The sequence below is a fragment of the Hippocampus guttulatus genome, chromosome 8 (assembly GCF_054856545.1).
Source record: "Hippocampus guttulatus isolate MCC_2025c chromosome 8, RoL_Hgut_1.0, whole genome shotgun sequence".
Taxonomy (NCBI): Eukaryota; Metazoa; Chordata; class Actinopteri; order Syngnathiformes; family Syngnathidae; genus Hippocampus; species Hippocampus guttulatus.
Genome location: NC_141268.1, coordinates 19,708,723 through 19,733,550, shown reverse-complemented (window position 1 = coordinate 19,733,550; position 24,828 = coordinate 19,708,723). Strand labels below are relative to the sequence as shown.

Sequence of the window (24,828 nt, the reverse complement as noted above, 5' to 3'; positions counted from 1 at the left end):
CGAGGACAAGTGGCAACCCACTGTTACACAAAGCACGGCATTGGGTAAGACATGTTTGTTTGTATTAACGGACGCTTTTTTTTTTTTTATGCTCGGCCGACCCGTTTCAGGTCAAATCCATTTGTGGGCTGTTGTTGTTGTTCTCGGACAGCAGAGAAAATTGTGACACCCGAATACTGTTTGCAAGCTAAGAGAACTTCTCTTTCCAAGCAAAATTTTTAAAAAAATCCATAAATCACGACCGTTGTTGTGTTTGTCTTTTGTGCAAAGTACAAAGAAGGAATGATTGAAGTTGTTCTTGCGGTACCTGGGCAGCATCCATCTCGTTGAGCATAACGATGGAAGAGCAGTTGTAGTCAAAGACCAGCCTCCAGAAGTCGCCCATGGTATTTGGCAAAGGATGCTGGGTAACGATGAAGGCCGCTGGCTGCTTGTGGCTCTGTGGGGGGGGGGGGGGGGGGGGGCAACCGGATGGAGCGTGCATCAGAGGTGGGGGACTCTAGTGATGTAATTTGACCGAGAATTAAGTCATCATTTTAGGACGTGGGACTTGCTTGGTGAAAATGTCATTTAATTTGGACTTTCCCTTCAAGATGTCTTTCCTGTTTACAATCGAAAATGCAAAATTTTCATGATCACACACTTGGAACGAAGACCTTAGCTCTAGACAGAGCCTTCTCTCTCCAGACTAAAACTCTCTTCATGGGACTAAAACCTTTTGCTGGGACTAGAACCTTCTGTCCGGACTAAAACTTTCTTTTCGGCTTAGAGCCCGAATTTGGGACGAGAACCTTCTCTCCAAACTAAAAACTTCTCTCGGGACTGGAAAATTCACTCTGGACAAGAACCTTCTCTTGTGAGTGAATGAATCCTTCTCTCTGGACTAAAACCTTTGACTTGACTTTGCTCGGTCTTTTGGTTCCGCAGTAACTTGGGACTTGCTTGAAAGCTGAAGGCTCAGACTTGAGATTGAACTCCTGACTGGCACATACAGTATGTGACTTAGTCCCGCCATGGGTACCTTGTGACTTATCAAGATTGTATGAGGTGACTTCTGACTTGCTTCAACCGAGTCCTGACTTACGTCCATGAGTGCCGCGTTGATGTAGTTGGAGCTCTCGCCATCCACCGAGATGAGAAATGGCAGGCAGCGGTCGGCCGAGAGGACGTCCATGCTCCGGTTCTTGTCGTGGTTCCGGGGCAGCAGACCCACGCTGCAGTCCTCCGGTCGCACTCTAGGGGTCACTATGTTGAGGGTCTGGCAAAAATGAGAGAGACCCAGGTCAGATAAACCTCGCCGTACAATAGCATGCGCACACAGGTTCCTTTCGAGGGAATATGCTCGGATTGTTTCGATGGTCCATAAATTTCAAGAATGGAAGCCGATGCTAATTTTCACTAGCCCATCTCTGGTGTTTTGCCACAAATATCTCATATTCCTTGACGAGAGTCGAACAGGTTTATGGAACGTGTATTTTAAACAGCATATTCAGATTAAATGTTGAAAGCACGTGGCAAGTATTAAAATCTTGGACATTATCCGCTTGCGATCAATGTGGGTTGATTGTACAGCTGAAAAAAGGGGTGTCAGAAGTTCTGACCTGGAACTCGTCTTTAATCTGACTGGAGTTGGTCTGAGGGTCCAGCCTGCTGATGTTGTAGTAGATGGCTCGGAAGTCACACACGGGGATGGCGGTGTTGCCGCACAGGCACGCCTCCAGGATGGCGTCGTGGACAAACACGTACTGCTCCTGGATAAACAGAACACCGCCGTGGGTTCATGACGCGCACGACTGAGACAGTCAGGTTTGAAAATGGAAACCTGACAAAGATTTGCTTGGTAGCGATTCACGGATGTTTTCTAAAATTCAGGCCCCAAAGATAGTCTGACCTAGTCTGACCTAGCAACGTGAAATTTCCTTTAATATGTCAATCTTGAGAAGACCCACAAAAAAAATCTCGGGACGTGTTGTCTGAAAAGACATAGGAAGTGTGGAATTTGGTTTCAAGCAGACATTTTAGGCTCAAGCGCCCAACTAGATTAACAAAAAAAAAAAATCTGTCTCACGCAATGTGAAATTGGGTAGACCTGTCTATCATGAGGAGACCCACAAAAAGTCCAGAGAAGAAATGCCCCCCCCCCCCAAAACCCACAGGAATAAGACAATTGTGATGCTCAGGTCTTAGTTGCACTCAGGTAGATAAAAAAAAATGCAGCCTCCCCAAAATAGTTTGACTGAGCAACATGAAATTTGGTGGCCAAGTCTATCATGAGAAGACACACCAAAAATTCTCATGAAACCAAGCTCAAAACGATATAGGAAGTCTGCCATTTTGCACTTACAAGGGTCAATTTTGTCTCATTTTCACCATATCCCGCCGTACTTCAAATAGAAACTCTTGTGAGTGATTTTTGCAAGTCATTGTTGGCTTGCCTTTGCAGCCTTTGCCGATGAATGAAAATGAAGGAGCGCTGCAATGTTTCCGCACTCGGGATCAAGCGGGCTCTTTGTGCTCGAACCGGCGCGCCGCATGCTAATGTCGCCGCCCTCTCGGCCCACTTTGCACCAGCGCATCTGTTGTCGTAACTTTGCCGCGCTGAATGTTGATTGTGGCCCCGGTGGAGGGCAGACTTTTAAAAATCGTTTCACCCCCAGGCCATTGTCTGCGCTCGTGACAGGCCACACACACACACACACGCACGCACACACACACACACACACACACACACGCCACCTCTGCCTTTTAAAAGATTAATTGCTCTGTGCAGTTTAGACGAGGATTAGAGAAGCATCCAGCAGCCTCGACACTGACACAAATGACTCCCACTCAGTTACCACGCGCGCACTCACGCACGCACACACCATTCACCAGCGATTTGTTCATGGCTGTCACTCAGCAGCATGCAGCCAGCGCGCTCTGTTGTCTTCTGTTCTGGAGGTGACGTCAAAGGTTTTAAAGTAAGTATTGATTCAAATAAAGTGCCAAAGCGTCGGATTAGCTCAGCCTCTATTTGCACACGCAGGTGGAGGGTGGGGGGGGGGGGGGGCGGAGACAGGATGTGTGGCGTTTGGTTTGAAGAAGACATTGCAGGGTCCTATTGGCCATTTCCTGGTATCCTTCAAAGATGAATTTTTGTCTTGACTGCTACCAAATTTGAATCACGTTAGCCATCATTTCTTCATCATTGAGTCTTTTTGAGGCCTTTCACCATCCTCAAAATCAAAATGCACAAATTGGCTTTTGGTAAAAATGGACTTTTCGAAAATATAGCCCCAGAGGCTATTTCGTTCAACTTACCAGAGTAGACCAAAAAGTCTCAACAAGCCATGCTTGAAAATACACAGGGAGTCGGCCATTGCGAATCGAAGAGGACGTTTTAGGTGCATAAATTCACCCCTTAAGCTAGCAAAATGAAATTTGCAAGTCATTTGAATCACAGATATCCCAACAAAAGACAGAGGTCTGCCATTTTGATTTGGAGTAGCCCCGTTTTTTTAAGGCCAAAATTGTTTGACTGAGCAACACCAACTTTGGTAGGCATGTTTATCGTGAGCAGATCCACAAAAGAATCGCTGGCCGAGAAGACGCAGGAAGTCCTCACCTCCGTCTGCACCATGTTGACTCTTTGCGACCTGAGCTCGCGGATGCAGTTGAAGACGTCCACCACGCCTTCGTTCTCGGCCATGTCCAGCATGATGTCCACAGCCATGAAGCAGCCTGTCCGGCCCGCACCAGCGCTGTCGCGAAAAAGCAACAACGGGCAGAGTTCATCATTCTTTTTTTTTTTTTTTTTTTAACTTGTACAATGTGCTACCTGCTTGACCAGTTTCATCTGTTCCATGACCGAGTTGAATTTGAGACACGGCTTTTTCGAGTTATGAGTTGTCTCTCGGCTTTGTGTTGACAGCAAAAAGTTGACTTTTTTGTGTCTGTGTCTTTTTTGCCCCAAAAAGCAAAAAAACAATCAACTGTGCTGAGAAAAAGTGGATGATGTCCATCGAATTCAAGCACGAGCGAGCCTGGGGAAAAGGACAACTAAATAAAGAAATCCTAACGATGAATAAGGACAGCGAAAATGAAGTTCAAAGAAAATGCGACAAATTCTGTTGACATCTTTACATTCGGTGTTCTGACATGACTATTCGAGTTAGTCTATTTTTTTTTCGGTCTGACATTAATGTTGAGTGCTTTTCTCATTAAAAAAAAACCATGATGGAAAAAGGTTTGGGTGTTTTGTTCCCCCCCCCCAACTCAATTTTCCAAACTGAAATGAATTGAGATGCCATTAATCTCTTGCTTCGCCTGCAACGCAATTAAACAACTACTATTTTGCCACTCTTCACTGCCACAGATTGTCACCGGCACAATCGGACATATTGAGGCGCACGCATGCACACACACAGTGGAGACTTTAATAACACAATGTCAAGTGTTTATGTGACACATCCTGAACGATGGATGGGGAAGAGGGTGGGGGGGGGGCAATGAGAGAGATGGATGGATGGATTGATTAATGGATGGATGGAGAAGGGAGGTGTGAGGAGAAGAAAAGAATGAGACGGAGGAGAGAAAGGCGGGAAGGGGAGGAGGGGAGAGTCTCTGCAGATTACCTGTCACCTGAGTGATTAATGTCGACTCAGCTACACTTTATGTGTGTGTGTGCGCGCGTGTGTGTGTGTGTGTGCGTTAAAAAAAGTTGAAAAAATAAGCAATTTTTATGTCGTAAAGGGAATGAAAAAAGTGTGGCCGACCAGACCGATATTGTGCAATTCCTTGCAAGAAAGAGGAGAGATTGTACAGAGCAATGCACAAAATGACGTCAATAGGGATGTCCGATGAGCGTGGCAGCAGCAGCCGTCACACGTTTACTCAACACCGAGATCACAGACATACAAATGTTTGCTGGGAAACACCAAAGGTTTTTTTTTTTTTTTTTAAAGGAAGTGAAGAAATTGGAAAGGGCAGATATTAAATGTATTTTGCAAGGTCCGCCGACTCGGAGCTGCTTTGTGATGCATAAAGGTACAATTGTTTACTGGGAAACACCCAGAGTAGCCTTTCCAGTTCATCCCTGCCAAGGAAGGGGAGATATTATACAGAACACACGGAACGCAGGAAACAAAGCCTTCAGCAGACAAACTGGCAGCTGTATGTTCGTGATCAAGAGGCGGAAGTGTGATCGAAGTGGATCTTTTGTGCTGCATTCTGGCTCTACTCGGGACAATTTCGACACTCCCTCGCAAGGAATAAAATACAAAGACAACTATTGATGTTGCCCAATCGCTTGACAGCAGCGCTCACGTTTTTCTGTAGACTTTGTGTACTGTACTGCATTCTGTGTCTGCTCGGTACAATTTCTCCAGTGTGTGTGTGTGTGTGTGTGTGTGTGTGTGTGTGTGTGTATGTGTGTGTTTGTGTGCGTGTGTAGTTGTACCTGCAGTGTGCCACAATGGGCCCGGCGTCTGGTGGGTTGAGGAACTTGACCTGGCGTATGAAGCCCAGCAGCCCGGTGGCATAGCAAGGAACGCCGTGGTCGGGCCAGCTGGTGAAGTGGAACTGGCGCAGCTCTCGTAGCTCGTGGTGACCCTTCTGCAAGAAAAAAAAAAATAGATCGATTATGATTAGGAGAAGGGCGGCCCGGTAGTCCAGTGGTTAGCACGTCGGCTTCACAGTGCAGAGGTACCGGGTTCGATTCCAGCTCCGGCCTCCCTGTGTGGAGTTTGCATGTTCTCCCCGGGCCTGCGTGGGTTTTCTCCGGGTGCTCCGGTTTCCTCCCACATTCCAAAACCATGCATGGCAGGCTGATTGAACACTCTAAATTGTCCCTAGGTGTGAGTGTGGGCGTGAATGGTTGTTCGTCTCTGTGTGCCCTGGGATTGGCTGGCAACTGATTCAGGGTGTCCCCCGCCTACTGCCCGAAGACGGCTGGGATAGGCTCCAGCACCCCCCGCGACCCTAGTAAGGATCAAGCGGTTCGGAAAATGGATGGATGGATGATTAGGAGAATTAACAATCAAAAGAGACTGTAAAAGCTGGCATTTGTTATTTGGTCACCATTGTGTACCATCACATTGATTCATCCGTCCATCCGATTTCTGATCGGTTTATACTCACAAGAGGATGTGCTGGGGGGGCTATCACAGTTGCCTTCGGGCAGTAGGCAGGGGACACCCTGAACAGGTTGCCAGCCAATCGCAGGGCATACGTAGACAACCAACCATTCGCGCTCACAATCACACCAAGGGGGGATTTTTAGAGTCTTCAATTAACCTGCCGTGCATGTCTTTCCAATGTGGGAGGAAACCGGAGGACACAGAGAAAACCCACGCAGATCACGGGGACCAAACTCGATACAGGAAGACCGGAGCTCGAATCGAACCCTGCACTTCTGCACTGTGAGGCAGACGTGCTAGCCGGTCGACCATCGTGCGGCATGACATTCATCAACTGGAGTTTATTCATTTACAGCATTTTCATTTTCTCGGAACGGTTGGTCTTTGCCATTCAAGGTGTCTTTATTGTTACGGCCACTGAAGGGAGCCTTATTATGTTGTTGCAAAGCACCGGAGGGATCTGTGACGAAGCAGCTATTTTGCATTCATACAAGAGCAGGCAGCACGATAAATGGCGTTATTTCTGAGAAATGGAAATTTGTCGCAACTATCGCATGTCTTTACCCTTCTGATGATTGAACAAAGACCAGCCTGCGACCCTCGGGAGGTTAAGCACTTCGGATAATGGGTGGATGTTGCAGGGAGACATTCATACGTAGAAAATAAAGGCCACATTGGTTTGTTTTGGATTAGAAGTGTCTTTACTGTTATTGATCAAAATGCATGAAGTTTAATGCAACTGTAATATGAGTCATCTTTAGCAGAGGATAAAGAATATATGCTTGCGAGTGTTGACGGTCAACGTGTTACTCCACCGTTTATGTTCAAATATCTCTTCTGCCGTTAAGATACAGTAAATCCATTTAGCTACGGCAAAATGGTTGCTATAAATACACATTGTATAGTTTCCACTGCCCTATACAGGTCCCCTATCTCAAATGTCTTTTATTCCCTCCTTAACCCTGGAGAACCCAAGAACCCTTTTCTTCTTTGGAAAATGATGAATTTTACATTAAATGACTGCTACATGTTCACTGAACACCAAAATATATGGGGGTTTTTCTCAAATATTTAATGCTTTAATCCCAATTTAGGATTAGGGCCAAATTTGACCCTATGGGATTTAAGGGTAGCATTTGAGTAGCAGAATTTATAGGTGCCAAATTTTGGGGTTCTCCAGGGTTAAATACAAGGTGAAAAAAAAAAAGTATTTTTAAAAAATCAGCCAAACGACGACTCGTGTCTTGAAAAGCTTGTACAATAAGGTGGGTTACTTGTTTCTCAAGGCAGCAATGTCGAGTAAATTGTGACATAATCCAATTGTAAGCAAAGAATGGATGTGGTGTAGCCGTGTCCTTCGGTGTTCCCGTGTATGAATTCTCTTGAAGATTTCCATTGTCATGCTCGTAACCTTGTATTTGTCCTCTGTGGGAGTGTGCCTGGTCATCCCTTTATCCTCCACCTGAGCTTGGAGTGGAGGGTGTAGGAGTGGGGGGGGGGGCTACAATGACCTGAGAGACCCTGAAGAGAGAAGGACAAGACCCTCTCCTTTGAGGACCTGCTCGGTCTACAGCTCTGCGGGTGGAATCGATCCTGGTGAATTATTGAGGAGGGAGGTGCACAGAGGTATGGATCCACCGGCAGAGGGGGGAAAAAAAAGTAATGATGGTGACTCGCTCTTCCTCTCGAAGACGTCTCATCACAAATGTTGCAAAATCCATGGCTCGTGGCCAGGGAACTCCAGGTGATGATACGGAGGAGGATGGCGATGATGTACGTCCAAGGGATATAAAATAAAGATGCCGGCTCGAAGGAACAATATCACTCAAATGAAAATGTAAAAGATGGCCTGGACTTGTTGACAGAAAACACTAAAATTGTCCATGAACATTTTGGTATTGTTTAACTTCTTCCATAACTCACGGTTAACCTAACTAACCTGGACAAAGAAAAGTACTTCATTTTTGGTGGTACACAATTAACCCGTGGTCAACTGACGTCGTTTTCTACTCTTTTCCTCACAAATATTCAAATAATATATGTTAGGTTAACACATTTTTCAGTGTACCTTCCGAGCAAAATATGCAGCTATTCATTTGCAAAGATGTCCCCCAACCCCACCCCCCTGTGTCGCTTTCCCGAGCGAAGTCTCACTCTGCCGCGTTCCGATGTTCCTTAATCTCCCGGCGGATTAGCTTTCAACGAACGGAGCGCCTGTGTTGCAAATGAAAAGACTTAAGCAGGTGACGAACTTGCCCCTGCTTCACGGCTCCTTGCCGCCTTTTGTTGCGTCGTCGCAAATCCATTCGCCACATGCGGCATACAAACACACCGACATACGCACACGAGTTCAAACACACGCGTGGAAGTAGTCACGATTAGCCTTGTTGTGAAATGAGCCAACAGTGTGAATGAGGCTTCTTAAATTGCTGAAGTAGAAGTGAACGGTGAAAAAAACATGGACGTCGTCTCGCGGGAAGGTGTTGCTCACCTTCTGCACGGTGAACGTGCGGATGACGTACTCGGCCAGCGGTTCCGTCTCCACCAGGGTGACTTTGACGTCGCCGTAAACTTCCGTCTCGTCGGGCCAGTAGCGGACACACTTGACCTAAACACGCACACGGCACCGGCGAGCCCGCCTTCAAATGAGCCTTTCATGCAAAGGGTAGGGCTCCAAATTTGGGTTTCGAGACAGGCTGAGCTTCAAAATCAAGTTAAGTCTCAAAACCAGTTTAGGATTTCAAATGAGGCTTTCAAGACAGGGTTTGGGTTTTCCAGGACTGGATTCGAGTGTCAGATTTGGGTTTCAATTTAAGGCTTCAAGGTTTCATGCAATGCAGAGGTTATGGCATTAAATACTCACATCCCATGTTGGGGTTTCAAGCCTTGGTTTTGCTTTTCAGGACTGTCTTTGAGTTACAGATTAGGGTTTCAAACTAGGGATTCACGGTTGCGTTACGGTGTCAGATTAGGGTTTCAAACAGGTTTAGGGTTTCAAGACAGCGTTCGGTTGAAATGAACAAACAAAGTAGGGGTTGAAAGTTGGATTTAAAGTTAGGATTTCAAGGTTGTACAAAACGATGCAGTACATTTTTATAAAGCACTTTCACAACAGCAGCAGCTGTAACAAAAGGTTTCAAGACAGGATTTCGGTTTTCAGGATTGGGTGAGGGAGTCAGATTTAGGTTTCAAGACAGGTTGTACATTTATTAAAATATGTAAAAAAAAAAAAAAAAAAAAAAGAAATCGAATAACTGCTGTCTTTTCAAAAGCGGGACGCTCGTTACACTTTTATGGAGTTAGCATTAGCATTAGCATTTGGCCACTCACCCTGCCCACCTCCACCAGGTTGGTCACCATGACGATAGAGGCCGAGTTCTCTTGCCACACCATCCTCCAGAAATCCCTCACCGTCTCCTGCATGGGACCTGACGCGCACACACATCAATGGAATACATTTATGTGCACATTAAATACACCCATGTTCATGGCATGACACACCAACACACTCCAAAACACACTCTCTCACACACACACACACAGTAAAACCCGCTCACACTCTCAACAACTGAGTGCAGTTTGGGACTTTGAGGTAATGGGCTTTTCAATTTGTCGAGGTGATTTTTTTTCTTTTTTTTTTTAATCAGCTGGTATAAAATATAGGAGGTTGAGGTCATAGCATCCTTCCCAAAAGGACCCCTGCTGAGCGCACACGCACACACGCACACACACGAATGGTATCCTTTGCGTTGAATTACCTTGCGTGGCAATGTAATGTCTGGGCCGGTGGTAGCCCTGAGGGACACACAACAAAAATGCTTAGAAGACATTCAAAAGGGCTGCGGCCGTCTGCCTGACGGCATATGTTGTATGTTTGGGCAGCGGTTGCTTAACCTGATATATGTGGTATGTTTTTGTGATTAACATTTATGTAAAAAAAAAAATGCTTGCTATATCTCAACATTTGGAACAGTGAAGACAATCCGCAATGTTTTGTTTTTTTATTTCAAGCAAGAAACATGAATGCTCATAATTTGCTTTGGCGGGCTGGACAAAATGAGGTGATGGGCCACATCTGGGCCCCGGACGGCGAGTTTGACAACTGTGATTTAAATGCAGGACAGTTTTTCTTGGAAATGTATTTATTTATTTTATTATTGAAAAATTATGTTCATGTGAATTGCAAATTATATTCAGCATCACAAACACGAGGCAAAAAAAAAAAATCATTATAAACATGTTCAACATGGATTCAAAATTTCCAAATATGTCCGTGGCTCACTTCTTTCACCACAGGAGATTGGTCAAAATATTAGATATCAGTTTGATTCAACAACAACAAAAGCATATATTTCATTACTGGCTTTAATGATCCCTGCGTTCCCTGTTAGCAATATACAGGTTTCCCATTAATAACGGCTTCTTTTATGACACGAGAGTGTGCGGGGGCTTGCTTACCCAAAGCGAGTTCACCGACATCCAGAGTGAAATTAATTGTTGTCATATTTAAAGCGGACGTCCTTCCTGCATCTCTATTACCTCTCTTAATTATCTTCAAGCCATCTTCCGCCTCCCAGCTGCACAAGTCAAGGTTGTATTCATGCATAAATATCCTATTAAATAATAGCGGGGGTCCTGGGGGAGGTTTGGGGGCGGGGGGGGGGGGCTTCAGCTTCCCTCCACGGGACATGTGGGAGTGACGAGCACATGCCGACTGACCCTCGTCCTCGCCCTCCTCATACTCACGTCAGAGATGAAAACATTTATCACTTTCACATTTTCATTAAAAACACGCTCTGAGAAGGCTTTTATTATCACCGTGTGCTTGGGTGGGGGGTCCCTTGGGGGGGGGGGGCTGTATTGTTTAGCGTTTTAATTTTCTCATTTCCAAGAAGAGCACATTTGTTTGTTATCTCGGATGTCCTCCTCATATCCTTTCCCCCCCTCGTCACCTTCCTCCTGTTCTCATTAAACATGTTTGCATGCCTCTTATGTTACACTCAGTGGTGAAAAGTGAGCACATTTGAAATTTGGTATCGTTCATCTGTCAAGTAGAAATGCATCCATTTTAGAACTGGTCGTGAAATATTTTGCAAAGGTTCACCTTGGGAGGGCTCTACAATGGTCACATCAAATCAAACGGGCAGATTTCCTTCGTCTTTCTGACGTGGCTTCTCCAGATTTTTATCAGTCGACTTATGATGGACATGCCGACTGAATTTTGGGTTACAAATCAAAATGGCTTTGCCCAAAAATGACACCTAAAATGTCCACTTCAAAAAACAAAAAAAACAAATAGACTTCCAGTTTCTTTTCAGCCATTGCTTCTATGAGTTTTGTGTGGCTCTACTCCTGATAGACACGCCTACCAAATTCCATGTTGCTAAGTCAAATTGGACTTATGGAGGCTGAATTATTTAAAAATACCCTCCAATATACACTTAAAATGTGTGCATCATATAAAATGAAGGACGTCGTGTGTCTTTTCGGGCATGGCTTCTACGACTTTTTTTTTTGTGGGTCCACTCACAATGGATTTGCACACCAAATGTTATGTCGCTAAGTCAAAGCAACTTCGGGGGCTGAATTCTTAAGCGGGCAAAACGTGCGGTGGGACCGGCGAGCAAAGGTGAACTCACGTCAATGAAGTTGGCGTTGATGTAGTCGGAGTGGGGCTCTCCGTCGAGCAGCTGCAGTCGCACTCTGGTGTGATCGTCTGTGGGGTCAGATAACACCACAGACAAAATACAACACGCCTAAAGTTAAGCCGACCCACGAAAGCGCAGCAGCCAACCGACTGCGTGGCACAGCCGCCCGCAACATCTGCCACATACGCTCACTCTGTTTCACAAACAAGCAGGTTCCGTGCTAACAAATTCATTTTTGACACCCGGCGTAGTACAAATGCACTGACAAATAACCGAAATGGAAGACTTCACACCTTTGTTTTACTTCATGCCTTCGATTGCCTTTTTTTGGGCGCCCAGTCATGAGAGATGCGCCAAACCAAAATGTTGTGCAGATTGATTAAACTGGTGCCCAAAGGTTTTAACGTGTGTTCAGAGGAACCTCAACGTTTTATTGAATCATCAAATTTGGCGCCACACTCGGCACACACACGATGAATCGATCTACGAACCGAATTTGGTTGCGATAGGGTTGACAAGCTAGGCCAAAAAACAAAAAACAAAAATGTCTGGAGCCGCAAAAAAAGAAAAGCCCTCTATAAAACTTACAATGAAAGAAACACATGCTGTATGTATGTAGGAGACTGGACTGTCGCACACTGGCAAGCTCCCCCAATGACCAGTTTTGAAATTCGCACATCTTTATTTTTAGGTTTTTGACATAGCAATCAGACCCGACCTTGTTTTCGTATTTCATGGTGTGAACTGTTTTCATGTTATTCATTTCTCATTTTCACCGTCTTGACTTTTGTCTACTTTTTACACCATGAGTCGATTTGAGTAAAGCACATCATGCTCGACTCATTCCAAATACGTTGTGGTGGTGTTTAGAGGCAACCGACCCCGCCCCCCTAAAAAACAACCCTCCACCACCCCGACAATTTGTGTCCATGTCCCCAATATTTATGGAAGTGACTGTAGAAACGTTCACGGCAGCCAATGAGTCAACAACAGGCTTTTCTGCGAGACGTCGAACGTATACTTGACTCTCCGGGGACTTGAGTATTTGTGGACTCATCGCAACTTCATTTTGTGGTTCCTCCCTCTCTCCCTCCCTCATGGCCGTCATTGCCTCCATCCATCCCAGCTGGCCCGCCCCATTAGCCCGCTGCCGTGTCGCCGCGCCGCCGGCTGGTAATTGCACGGGGGGCCAGTGTCAGAAACTGTCATAACACTGCGGCGACCTGCGGGAGGATGCCTGCAAGGGGGGCCGCGAGGGTGGAGGGGCGGAAGGGGCGGAGGGTCGGCTCCGCTCCTCTCTAGCCCGGGGAGGGGGGGCCTCTAATTGGGACGACTTGGCAAGAGGTGCTGGCTCCAAAACAGCAGAAGAGCTGGACACAGTCCACAGGTTTGAACAGGCGCATTGTGTGTGTGTGTGTGTGTGTGTGTGTGTGCATGTCTTACATAAACTAGTTAGACTGCATTCAGAGTTTTAAATAGTGCACTAGTTCACTTTGAGAGTCAAGACTTAGTTTTTAGGAAAATCAAACTTTGATGTTGCTCCTCTCAGCCACGACTGGTAAATTTGCCAAGTTGGGCAAAGGTCCGCTAACCGGCTGCTCTAACTCCAGAAAATAAGTTTGTATTGGAAATGTGCATTAAATATCTGAAATGTTTTTTTTTTCCTAATTAGGATTCCGTTTGATCCCCGAAGCTCATGGGAAACAATTTGACTCAATTCAATTCAAGGGTTGTCTGTGCAATATTCAAATGTCCATGGAGCGCGATACGACTGTGCACGAGTTCATGTATTTGGAAGACTGAGCAATAATAATCCATATAATGCGCAATCCATTGAACAGCAGCACGCACTGCGATCTGTGAGCTCACAAAACATTGAGGACACGAAGAATGTCCCCGAAAAATCTCCAAGAAAGCGTCTTAATGTAATGCAGAGAATGAAGGCTTTTTGCTGCAATAGGAGCTGAAAGTTTTTCCTTGTAATCCGCCGGATGTTGCTGCGCCACGGTCGCTATTGCCCGGATGGATAGATGGCGCCGTTTCATATAATGAAAGCAGCAAGCACCGTGGATTAGTTGATCTTGAATTCTCTCACCGCGTAACTGATAGGCTGCATCTTAAACTGTGCTTTGTCAGCGCATCTCTTTTTAGGTGCCATTTTTGGGATGTTGTTTTGCGCAATGCACGTACTGGATACTATAAACACTTATTGGGGGAGCGGCATGATTTTAGCGTCCTCTTTTACACTTTAACATCTACATGCGGTCCTCGGTGACGGTCGCCTTTCCTCTATATGGGCAGCGTGTCGGCACCGCATGAGTCGGTCAAGCGGACCCCTCGTGGGAGTCACACAACAGCGTTCACAGATTTTGGAACTCGGTGCATACGCACTAATGGGCGCCCCCGTCCACTTTGGGGAAAATGTCGGATTTTTAAGTGTGCCTTAAGGTGGTGAAAATACGGTATCAGGGAGTGAGCTGCTATTGTGGAGTTCAGTTGGAGGGCGAAAAGTCACAAGTCCGTTCAGTCATTAACAAGCAGAACTCTTTTGCCGAGATTTGCTCTCCTCCAGACCTTGTCAACCTCTTCCATTTTTTTTTTACTTTAAGAAAAAAAAAAAGACAACTCCTATTCATTACTGAACAAGTTTAGCAGAGGAAGACTTGGACTAGAGATGACCTCGTTGTTTATATGACGGCCTGTGGAAAGAAGAATCTTTTTTTGTTTTGTTTTTAATTGGAGACATGGAAGTGAAGCGGTGCACTGTGGTGATGTTAGCTGACTGGCTAAAGCTAACCGCAGATGCAAAAAAAAGCTATGACAGAAAAATAAAAATACGACACGTGAGCGCCGCGGTCTTGAGGTGAGGAAGTCGATTGCAAAAAAAAAACAAAAAACTTGGAAGTGCTGAACAACACTCGTTATTTTTTTGCCTCCTCTGCCTAAATCTTCCCCACTCGCACAAACACACGCACGCTGCTCATCCTCTCCGGTTGCGTCCGTCACGGATCTCACGAATTAGTTAACTCGCCGCCGAGTCGTCCAAGCTGGAGGCGTTAGCAAGTTTAATAGACTGACTGCTGTGTGTGTGTGTGTGTGTGTGTGTGTGTGTTCATAAACGTGTTTGTGTGGTGTATGTACTAGATATCCATCCGCCTACAACAGGCTGCAGTGTGCGTGTGTGTGTGTGTGTGCGTGTGTGGTGGAGGGTATTAAAGTGTGTAATAGCCTATTAAGTCCACAGCTCCCTCCAGCTGATGTGTCAAACAACTTGGAATGTTGACACTCACACATGCGCACACACGCACGTACGCACACTCACAGACACACACACACACACACACACACACACAAGCACACACAGTTCACGCAACAGTACAATGGCAGACTTTCTGTGTCTTCTCAGGCATGATTTCTTGAGACTTTGAGGGTCGATTCTTGATAGCCAAGCCATGTACAGCAAATTTCACATCGCTAAGTCAAACTGGCTCTGGGGGCTGAATTTTCCAAAACATTAGAAAAATAAAATAAAATAAAAAAACAAGCCACTTGGAAATGGCCCAAAGAACTTAAAAATCCACTTTGAACCAAACCAGGCATGGCTTCATGAGACGTTTTGGTGGGTACTCGTAAATAGTGCAGAGTCGACGTGGCTGAATTAACAAAACCAAACAAAACAGTTTGAGCTTCAGTGATAATGCCTGGATTTCAATTTTTCTGTGACATGTCAAGACGAAATGACCAAAACTCAAATTCTTGACAGTTTTGCATTATCCATCTGTTCATCCTTCAAATTTGCTCAAAAGTGGGGAAAATATCTTCAGGAGGTCCTTTGCGGCGCTTGCCAAAAATGGCCGACATGAACTAAAAGAGTGACTTTGAACCAAAATGTCAGACTTCTTGTATCTTTTCAGGAACGGCTGATTGAGAGGTTTTTTTTTTTTTGTAAAGGCCTATTCACGATCGAGATGTCTGCCATATTTCAGGCTTCGGAGTTAAACCGGCATTGATGTTGAAAATGTTCAAAATTTTGAGACTTTATTTGTGGGTCAACTCATGATAAGCGTCTCGACCAAATGTCATCTTTGCTCGGTATGTGTGTCTTGGTGACAGACTCTCATGAAAGCTCATCAAACAGCATCAAAATATCATGCCATCATAAATCATCATCATCATCATCATCACCCACGCCCCCCCCCCACCCCGGAAAGATAATTAAGCGGCACTGATTGTTCACCCCGTCATATCGTCATCTTTCCAACGCAGCGGTGGCTTCAAAACGCCCACGGCGCCGCAATCAGCGATAACGAAGCGCAGCGGCGCGGTTCGTCAGCGCTACTCGCCGCCACGTTCCACACGAGTCGCTGTCGCTTGGATGAGAGTTTAAAAAAAAGATATACATCTTCACTTTAACACTTTTTTTCACCTTTTACTCCCAATTTTGGTGACAAGGAGGATGTTGTTCGGATCGTTGTGCTACGAACTGGCGACCGTCGGTGGGTATAACGTCTTTGAGAATTTAAAATGTGACAGCTTCGTTTTATGTCCATGCTTTCCAACGGGGGGACGGGGGGGATATTTTGACTTCAAGATGGCGCCGCGAGAGTGGCTGCCTTTCCAGCAGCTCTTGTATTTTGTTCTTCTACTTCTTCCTTTCATAACTTTGCTGCTGTGAATTGGGAATTTCTCCATTGCAAGACTAATAAAGATTTTCTTATCTTATCTTATCTTAAAAAGCCACGACAATGACAACTTGGCTAGAAATGGATTCTTATTTGCCATTTTGCATTCACACAATAGCAGACAGCAAAATAGACGCTGTTCATTTTTGAGCTTGCTTGTGAACATGGCAAAGCGATTCAGTTGGATTTCAAACTATACAAAAATGACCAATTTATTTCACGAACAGAAACTGGAAATGACAAAGTCAGACAAATCACAACCCTTTGGGAAGTTTCGTTACCTTTGTATTAACACAGCTAATGAAAATGGTTTTCAAAAAAAAAGAAAACAAAGAAAAGCACGCGAGGTGGACATAAATCGGCCCACATGGAAGCCAGAGGGTTAAAAAAAAAAAAAAAAAAAAGATGCTTGCACTGTAAAAGAGTGGAAGCAAATCATCTTTTTTTTTTCTACCGGCATGCCGCAAACACGAGCAGATCAACGCACGGAATCTTACACAAGGTTTGCTTGGCTTCCAGGAAGAAGAAGAAGACGAAGATGGGGGGGAAAAGGTGAAGTGGAGTTCAAGCAAAATGTTTTTCCTTGCGGTCTGATGGAGGCAACGGCGGCGTGCGGCCTCCCTGGGGGGCTTTTTGATGACATTTTCTTTTAAGAAAATGAGCTTTTGCGTGAGATGGACACTTTCCATTACCAGGCTGCCGGTAATTAAAACATTTGTACTAATAGCAAATTCATCATCATTCCTGCAGGCCAATCCAGACTTTTGACAGCTTATTTCATTTCTTCGCGCTTTCATTTGAGAGCCTTCCGCTCACTGTGTCGAGGCGCCAACGCGACATGGAGACCTTTAATTATGTATGCGCGTCTCAAACGCTCACACACACACACACGCACACACACTCGCCGCTCTAACCTGTCGGCGCCCACAATACAACACCATGACAAGAAATGCCCCTTAATGCATTTTCACACTCGTAAGGTGCGTCAAACTGTTAATCGCTTTATTATCTGCCCACCTGTGTATTCTAATGACTTCATTATATGACATGACCGTTATAACATCGAGAAGGGTGAAAAAAAAAAACCAGTCGCAGCAAGTGGAACAGAGTTAGGGGAAGTTTTTGTTCGATCGTGAGTCGTCGAAGCTTGGTGCCAAGCTCCACCCACAAATTTTATGATGAGGTGTTGCCAGTCTGGCGGGTATACGGGTGTCACCTTCGGTACCAATGAAATGAAAAATCAAAAGTTTGTCTTTGGACAAACAGACTTTCTGTGACTGTTTGGCATGATTTCTTTAGATTTTCCCAATGGTCGAGTAATTTCATGCTGCCAAGTGAAACCGTCTTCAACAAACTACAACAAAAAAAAGCCACCTGAGTCGAAAATGGATCTTTTCAACAAAAACGTCAGACTCTTGCTGTTTCAGGCATGGCTTCTTGAGACTTATTTGTGGGTCTTTTTGTGATAGATGAGCACGTTAGGTGAAGCTGGCTCTGTGAGCTTTGGAGGAAAAAAAAAAAAAAACCTTTCTCTGCGAAACTCAGCAAAAAGCCTAAAAAGACCAAATCAAACCCAAAAGGCACATTTGCAGCATGTCCAGGACTGCTTGTGATAGACGTAGCCACCACATTTGATGTTTCTCAGTGAAACCGGCTTCACGAGCTGTATTTTGATCGCAAATAAGTAAATAGTTGGGCACCATTTTGAACCAACTGCACCTAAAATGGTTGACCAACTACAACCCCCTTTGCTGCTTCATACCAAGAAGACAACATCGCTAGTTAAAGCTAACAGCACCGAATGCTAACAACAAGAATCAGAACGAGAAATAAAAGAGCGTCAGTACTCACAGGCAATGATGTTACCATAGCGATTCTTGTTGCGGTTCTCATCTTTTTTGGCTGTTTCCCAGGGTGCCGTCTGTCCCTCCGCCAGAGCCTGAAAACACACACACACACACACACACACACACACACACGAGTTAGAAAAGGCCTAGGTACGAAAGCGGTGCATTATGGGAGCTGATATGGGCCTGATGCTTGGGGGCCGGCCAGGAAGCGGGAAAACGTGCCATGAATATTTACAACGGCGAACACCAACGCAAGTCAGTCAGAAATGTCAGGAAAAAAAACGTCTCATGAAGCAAACAAGATTTTCCACTTTTTGCAACTGGAAAAGTGCAAAAACAAAAATGATTGGTTTTGAAATGGTGCCCTGAAGTAACCCCCTTTGGACCTGCTTGTTATCGGTTGGCCGCTAATCAGTATTTCCTTGTATTGTACACTATCGTTGGATTTTTTTTTGGGGGGGGGGGTTGTTCTTTTTGTAAAGTAAATGCCTTTACACCTTAAATTTTTTAAAAAATTATAAATTCCTGGTTTTCGTACTGTGAGATGCCAGACATCTACTGTATGTGCAAACACTGCTACGGTTGTCTTTTTGAAATAATTCTTTTTGTTATTTTATTGTTATTGTTGTTATTTTATTCATCCAACCATTATCGGAGCTGCTTATCCTCACGAGGGTTACGGGCAAGCTAAAATTGCTAAGAATAGAAATACATTCTTCTCAGATGACCTTTGGCAGGGTGGCGAGAATACATTTGTAATATTACTTGAAAAGAATGTCTTTGTTCTTGTCATATAAAAAAAAATACAACGACTGGTATTCTTTTTTTGTATTTCTTCGATACACTTTCTTTCTATCACAATATCAAATTGTGACTTTTATCTGGTAAAAAAAAAAAAAAAAAAGCCTAACTTGTACTATATCATATATCACTGGGGAATTCAAGATTTTTCTTTTTGATCTGGAAAAATCCATCCATCCATCCATCCATTTTCCGAACCGCTTGATCCTCACTAGGGTCGCGGGGGGTGCTGCAGCCTATCCCAGCCATCTCCGGGCAGTAGGCGGGGGACACCCTGAATCAGTTGCCAGCCAATCGCAGGGCACACAGAGACGAACAACCATCCACGCCCACACTCACACCTAGGGACAATTTAGAGCGTCCAATCAGCCTGCCATGTATGTTTTTGGAATGTGGGAGGAAACCGGAGCACCCGGAGAAAACCCACGCTGGCCCGGGGAGAACATGCAAACTCCACACAGGGAGGCCGGAGCTGGAATCGAACCCGGTACCTCTGCACTGTGAAGCCGACGTGCTAACCACTGGACTACCGGGCCGCCTATCTGGAAAAATAAAAAATGAAAATCTGACTCGGTGTCGATGTTCACCTCGTATTCCTCCTTGAAGCCGTAGCTTTGTCCACATTTCATCTGCGTGATGTGTTGGAGGAGGTCGGCCACGCGGATGGCCGGCTGGAACTGACCCGCCTGGAACTGACCTGAGGATCGGCACGCGGTCAAATGTTTTGGGACACTGGAGTATCAGTGGAAAACTCATGCAAGCCCGTGCTTGCGTGAGTGTACTCCAATTTGGGCCCTCATTCCGACAAGCTGCATACGAGTTCGGCGTAGGCGACGTACCGCTTTGGTAGGCGAGCTCCACCGACTCGCGGCCGCCGTATGGGAAGCTCTGCAGCGTCAGGGAGGGCTGGGCGAGCGATGGCTGGCTGCTGTCTGTCAAGCGAGTGAGCAAAGACAAAATGGCGTCAGGGTTAGGCGTAGAAAAAAAAAGTCGTGTGTTTCCGGTAACATGAAATTTCAGCATAGAGTCGGTAGGTCGGACAAAGTTTTTTTTTTTCATCAAAAATTTAAACAAACTAACCATAAAACATAAAACAAGAGGACATTGAACCCGCCGCTCCGCGGCCGGCGCCGCCGCCACTTATTTAGTTTTCTCCCCACTCCGGACTCGGGGGGCCGGGGCGCGCCGCCGCCGCCTCCGCCGACGTCCTCCTCCGCCCTCGGTGTTTACTCGGCCCGTGGTGTTCATCAAATAGTTCACTGATTTTTTTTTCGATACATCAATGGATGCTACTTTCTTAACATTACGTTGCGAGCATGCAACTGTAACACAGAGAACACGGTTTAAATTGTCGGCGCAGATCGCGGCCGCCGCCATGTTTCAATGTTTTTGACAGACGACAGGGCAAACGGCAAAAAAATGCCGACCGTAAAGTTTTTTTTCGACGTAGAAATTCTCGGTCGGTCGGGTAACCGGAAACACTCCTTTTTTTTCTACGCCTTACCCTGAGGACAACACCTTTTTTTTTGCCTAAGTAGACAGTGGTATGGATGGTATGGTGAAGCAAATCGAACAAAACCGGGCCCTGAAAGCAGTTTGGCATATGTGAATTTTGGTAGATGTGTCTATCGTGAGTATACCCACAAAAAATGTCTCAAGATTGCCTGAAAAGACACAGCAAGTCTCCCATTTTGCTTTTTGCCATTTTAGGCTCAGCTGGCTCAATTGCACTCACAGGAGTCTTTATTTCTAAAATTCGGGCCAGAACGCCAATTTGACTTGCCAACGTGAAAGTTGGCATGTCTATCATAGGAAAGCCTACAAAAATTTTCAGGAAGCCATGCGCAGAAAAAAAACACAAGAAAGAAGCCTTCCAATTTGTTTCAAAGCAACCTATGCAAGATCCCTTGACTGTTTCCAGAGCACCTTGAAGACAAAGCCAGAGAGATTTTGTCCAATTGCTATTAAATTGATCGCACATCAAACTAGAAGGATGAGCGATGCTAAATTGCGGGGGGGGGGGGGGGATTGTCTTTGAGTGTAGGTGGAGAAGGATGCCAAAGTTTGATCATTCACCACAAAACACTCCAGATGCTCTTTCAAACTCACTGTTTAACTGAACGCTGCACTATTGAGCCGCTGCTTTTCAATGTTGAACTGAATTGTGCAATATCTAGCCACAGTTTTTCACAGTTTGACTTAATGGTGCACTATTAGGCCGACGCACCTTGCGGTTGAACATAACGGCGCATTATTCGACAACAATTTTCTCACAGTAAAACTGAACGGCACACTATTTGGTTGACGCTTCTCACGTTAGCACACTCACTATCACATACAGAAAGATGCCTGTTGGGCTGCGCCGAGAAAAAAGTTTATCGTGTTCTGTTAATTCAGAATCTGTGAGGGTAATCAGTGGGACATGTTGCTCCTTGTTCTGACCCGGTGTGGCGTCATCAGTGTTTGAACGCTGTTATTTATTTTTTTTTGTTGTTCAAATGATTACATAGAGCTCGATTTGGTGCAGGGAGAAGAATTCAGCTCAACTCAACTATTGAGCACTTCAAAGCAACCGCCGCAGTATACAAAGTGCAAGCACAGAAAGGGTCATTAGTTGTATGCTGCAGCCCAAGTGCGCAACCGACAGACACTATAGTTGTCGTTCAAGTGAAAATACACGAACGACACACACACACACGCACGCACACACAGTGGCAGAGAGATGTCTTCATCATTGTCAGTGTTATGGAGCTGCTTCTATGACTCCATTTCATGGCTGGCTTGAGGCACATGTGACCTTGCTAACCGCGCACACACACAGGTGGTTAAAAAATATATTAATGTGTGTGTGTGTGTGTGTGTGTGGCTTATGCCTTCTGTTATGTCTCTTGTCCTTTCGCGGTGTACCGTTTGGCTAACCGTCTCACTCTTCAACTTAATGATACATTATACGGCTGACATCCTGAATGTTTGACTCGGCGTTGCACTATTTGGCTGAATCTTTCCACTGTTTGAAGTCCATGCGCATTATTTGGCTGAGGTTTCTTGCTGTTTAACATAGCGTTGCAGTTTCTGTCAGGCAGACAGGCAGTTCACACAGTTTGACTTCATGCCGTATTATTTTGCTGAAGCCTCTCACTGTAATAAAAATAAAAAAAAAGAATAAAGTGGTGCACAACTAAGTTTGTCACTGTTCAACGTAATGGGACAACTATTTCCCATAGGCTGTTTTTATAAATATGTATAAGTATGACAGAAGTTTCTTGCCGCTTCTATCTAATTGGTGTACTATTTTCTAGAGGTTTCTCACTGTTTATCTTAATGGAGCACTATTTGACAGAAGAGTCTCACTGCTTACCTAAATGGTGTACTATTTTCCAGAATCTTTTCACTGTCTATCCAGATAGTGCACTATTTGCCAGACACTTCTTACCGTTTATCTTAATGGCATACAATTTGGCACAGTACAAAACGTGTGAATCCTCCCAGGAATACAGAGGAAAAAGCTTTTCTTGACACTTTTGTAAAGGATAAGAGAGCAAGAAATAAAAGAAGACGAGAGACGATGGGGAGCGGCGTAAATGCAATGCGTCACATGTAATATCAAATATAAGCTGTGTAAGCAGAGAGTCAAGATGCGTCTCCACCGACCGGCCGCACATAAAGGTTAAAAATGACTCTCTCTCAACCCCACTCTCACCTTCAATTACCCAGCACTGACACATTACAGCCACACAAAATGGCTGCCATTAGCTATAATCACCCTGCATTCAGCTAATGCTATGCTGAATGAGACAGCGGGAGAATAATTGCCCATTCGGGGGTGGTGGTGAGGGGCGGGGGGTAAATGAAAAAAAAAACATTGAACCAGAGCATCTTCCAAAGGGAAAGAGGGCCCTGGTGTTCAGAAAAAAAAAACGCACAATGGACCTTAGTAGTGGAAAGTACACAAGTACAAATACTTTGTTCGTGCACCAAATTTTTCAGGTCCTACTTTAGTACTTTATTCAGTCATTTAGATTTGAACACATTTATGGCAGTCATTTCAACTCAAAGAGAATTTAAAACAACCACACAACTTTGCCTTCTGCTAGCTTCATGCTAACACAAATGCAAAACGCCATCGGCGGGCTAATGAATAGCATTGACAGTCAGAGTGTTTTAACCTTTGACACAACAGATGGTTGAACACAAACAGGGCATTTAGTCGCTGACAGTAGTTGTGAAACTCTTCTTCCATTGTGTCTGCATGACTTCTTATACTGCCTCCCACTGGCTAATTCTCACACACACCAAAAGGACTTGCAATGAATTAATTATGAGGGACAAGCTGATTGATTCTTTACATTTGATTTAGTTATGTTTTTTACTGTACTGTATGTTGATATAACGTACAATATTCTCAAGTGCCAGTTTGTATTTCACAAAACACGTGTGTGTTCATTTTTGGCGTGGCTTTCTATTCCATTTAAAAGACGAATATCTGTTTCCAAACACTGTGACAAAATTTTAAAAGTTGCCAGAAAAGGAAACACAAGTAAAGAACGGTCCCCAGAAGAATCTTCTTAAGTATGGTTAGCAAGTGTTCAGACTTGCTTACTTTGCACCATGTCTACTTTTGCCACGTCTTGTTCTTTTCTGGAGTTTTCTTCAAAAAAAAAAAAAAAAAGCTGTGACGGGTTGTCCTTGTGGCAACACAAAAGGCTGAAGAGGACGCCGAACGAGGAAGACGCGGCGAAGGAAATTGATTGTGAGAGCCAGGCGTGTTTGCACATAAAAGACGCGACATCGTGCCGGCCTTCATTCTGATCCTTGGGATTTGCATGGCATCAGCGTTAACTCCCCCCACCGCGCCCAAAACCCTGGCGCGCGCGTCCCGTTTGTCGCCGCGGGAAACATCGAGGATTCGCGCCACTGCATTGTTGTGCGGCCAATCGGGCTGAGACAAACACCTGAGCCGAGCACAAAGACGGGCGGCAGCAACCTATCACAATATACCGACGAATATACACGCACACACACGCACAAGCACATACTCTCAAACACAAAACATAATATACAACACACACACCACAACATAAGTAGACACACACACATTCACACAGAAGCTACATCCACTTCCAGCACACTCACAAACACAACACAAAATGCACAAATGACAAGATGCGCACACTCTCACACCTACGCCCCCAACTCCCCCTTGAATCCCAACACGCTTGGCATGGCTCCTCCGTGCCACATATGACCTACTAAAGTGCCTGTGTCTTTCTCTTTTTCTCTTTGCAATAAACCACTGAAATTTGCCTAAAATGGGTCAAAAGAAAATCTTTTCAAACACTCGTTTGGAGACTCGCTCAATAATATTGCGCTTAATTTAAAAATAAAAATAAAAACAGACACATGAATGACATAAGGCGAATGGTGAGCACGTCCGCCGTGACAGTTTGCATCATTGAACAGCCACTGTGCTGCCACCCGCCTCGGCCACTTCTGGGCAGGATAAGACAGACGGATGTACCACAGGTGGACATTTCAGCTCCTCGCAGAGGATAAAGAACATGAGTGCGGCAACAGTAGTGTTACAATGAATGTCTAAAGTGTGTCGGTTCTCCCTTGCCGTTCAAATCTCTGTTGGTGAAAGCATTCGCATTATTATTAAGCTAGTGGAGTATGGGCTAACACACAACGTGCAATTGTCTTTCCGTTCTTTTTAGTTGGACAGTAACCGTGA

General features: G+C 45.0%; 1 protein-coding gene across 7 annotated transcripts in view; it reads right to left on the bottom strand.

Annotated features, from left to right (window-relative positions):
- Window positions 1-24,828, bottom strand: part of ptprt (protein tyrosine phosphatase receptor type T) — a 119,819-nt gene that overhangs the window by 8,377 nt on the left and 86,614 nt on the right. For all 7 annotated transcript variants that reach the window (XM_086117121.1, XM_086117122.1, XM_086117123.1 and 4 more), the window contains 12 exons: window positions 19,937-20,029; window positions 19,685-19,794; window positions 18,298-18,385; window positions 11,756-11,832; window positions 9,875-9,911; window positions 9,447-9,544; window positions 8,608-8,724; window positions 5,438-5,592; window positions 3,605-3,740; window positions 1,602-1,751; window positions 1,085-1,258; window positions 308-439 (listed from right to left, as the gene is read on the bottom strand). In XM_086117121.1, the coding sequence (XP_085973247.1) occupies window positions 308-439; window positions 1,085-1,258; window positions 1,602-1,751; window positions 3,605-3,740; window positions 5,438-5,592; window positions 8,608-8,724; window positions 9,447-9,544; window positions 9,875-9,911; window positions 11,756-11,832; window positions 18,298-18,385; window positions 19,685-19,794; window positions 19,937-20,029 (1,367 nt within the window). The remainder of the gene's footprint in view (window positions 1-307; window positions 440-1,084; window positions 1,259-1,601; window positions 1,752-3,604; window positions 3,741-5,437; window positions 5,593-8,607; window positions 8,725-9,446; window positions 9,545-9,874; window positions 9,912-11,755; window positions 11,833-18,297; window positions 18,386-19,684; window positions 19,795-19,936; window positions 20,030-24,828) is intronic.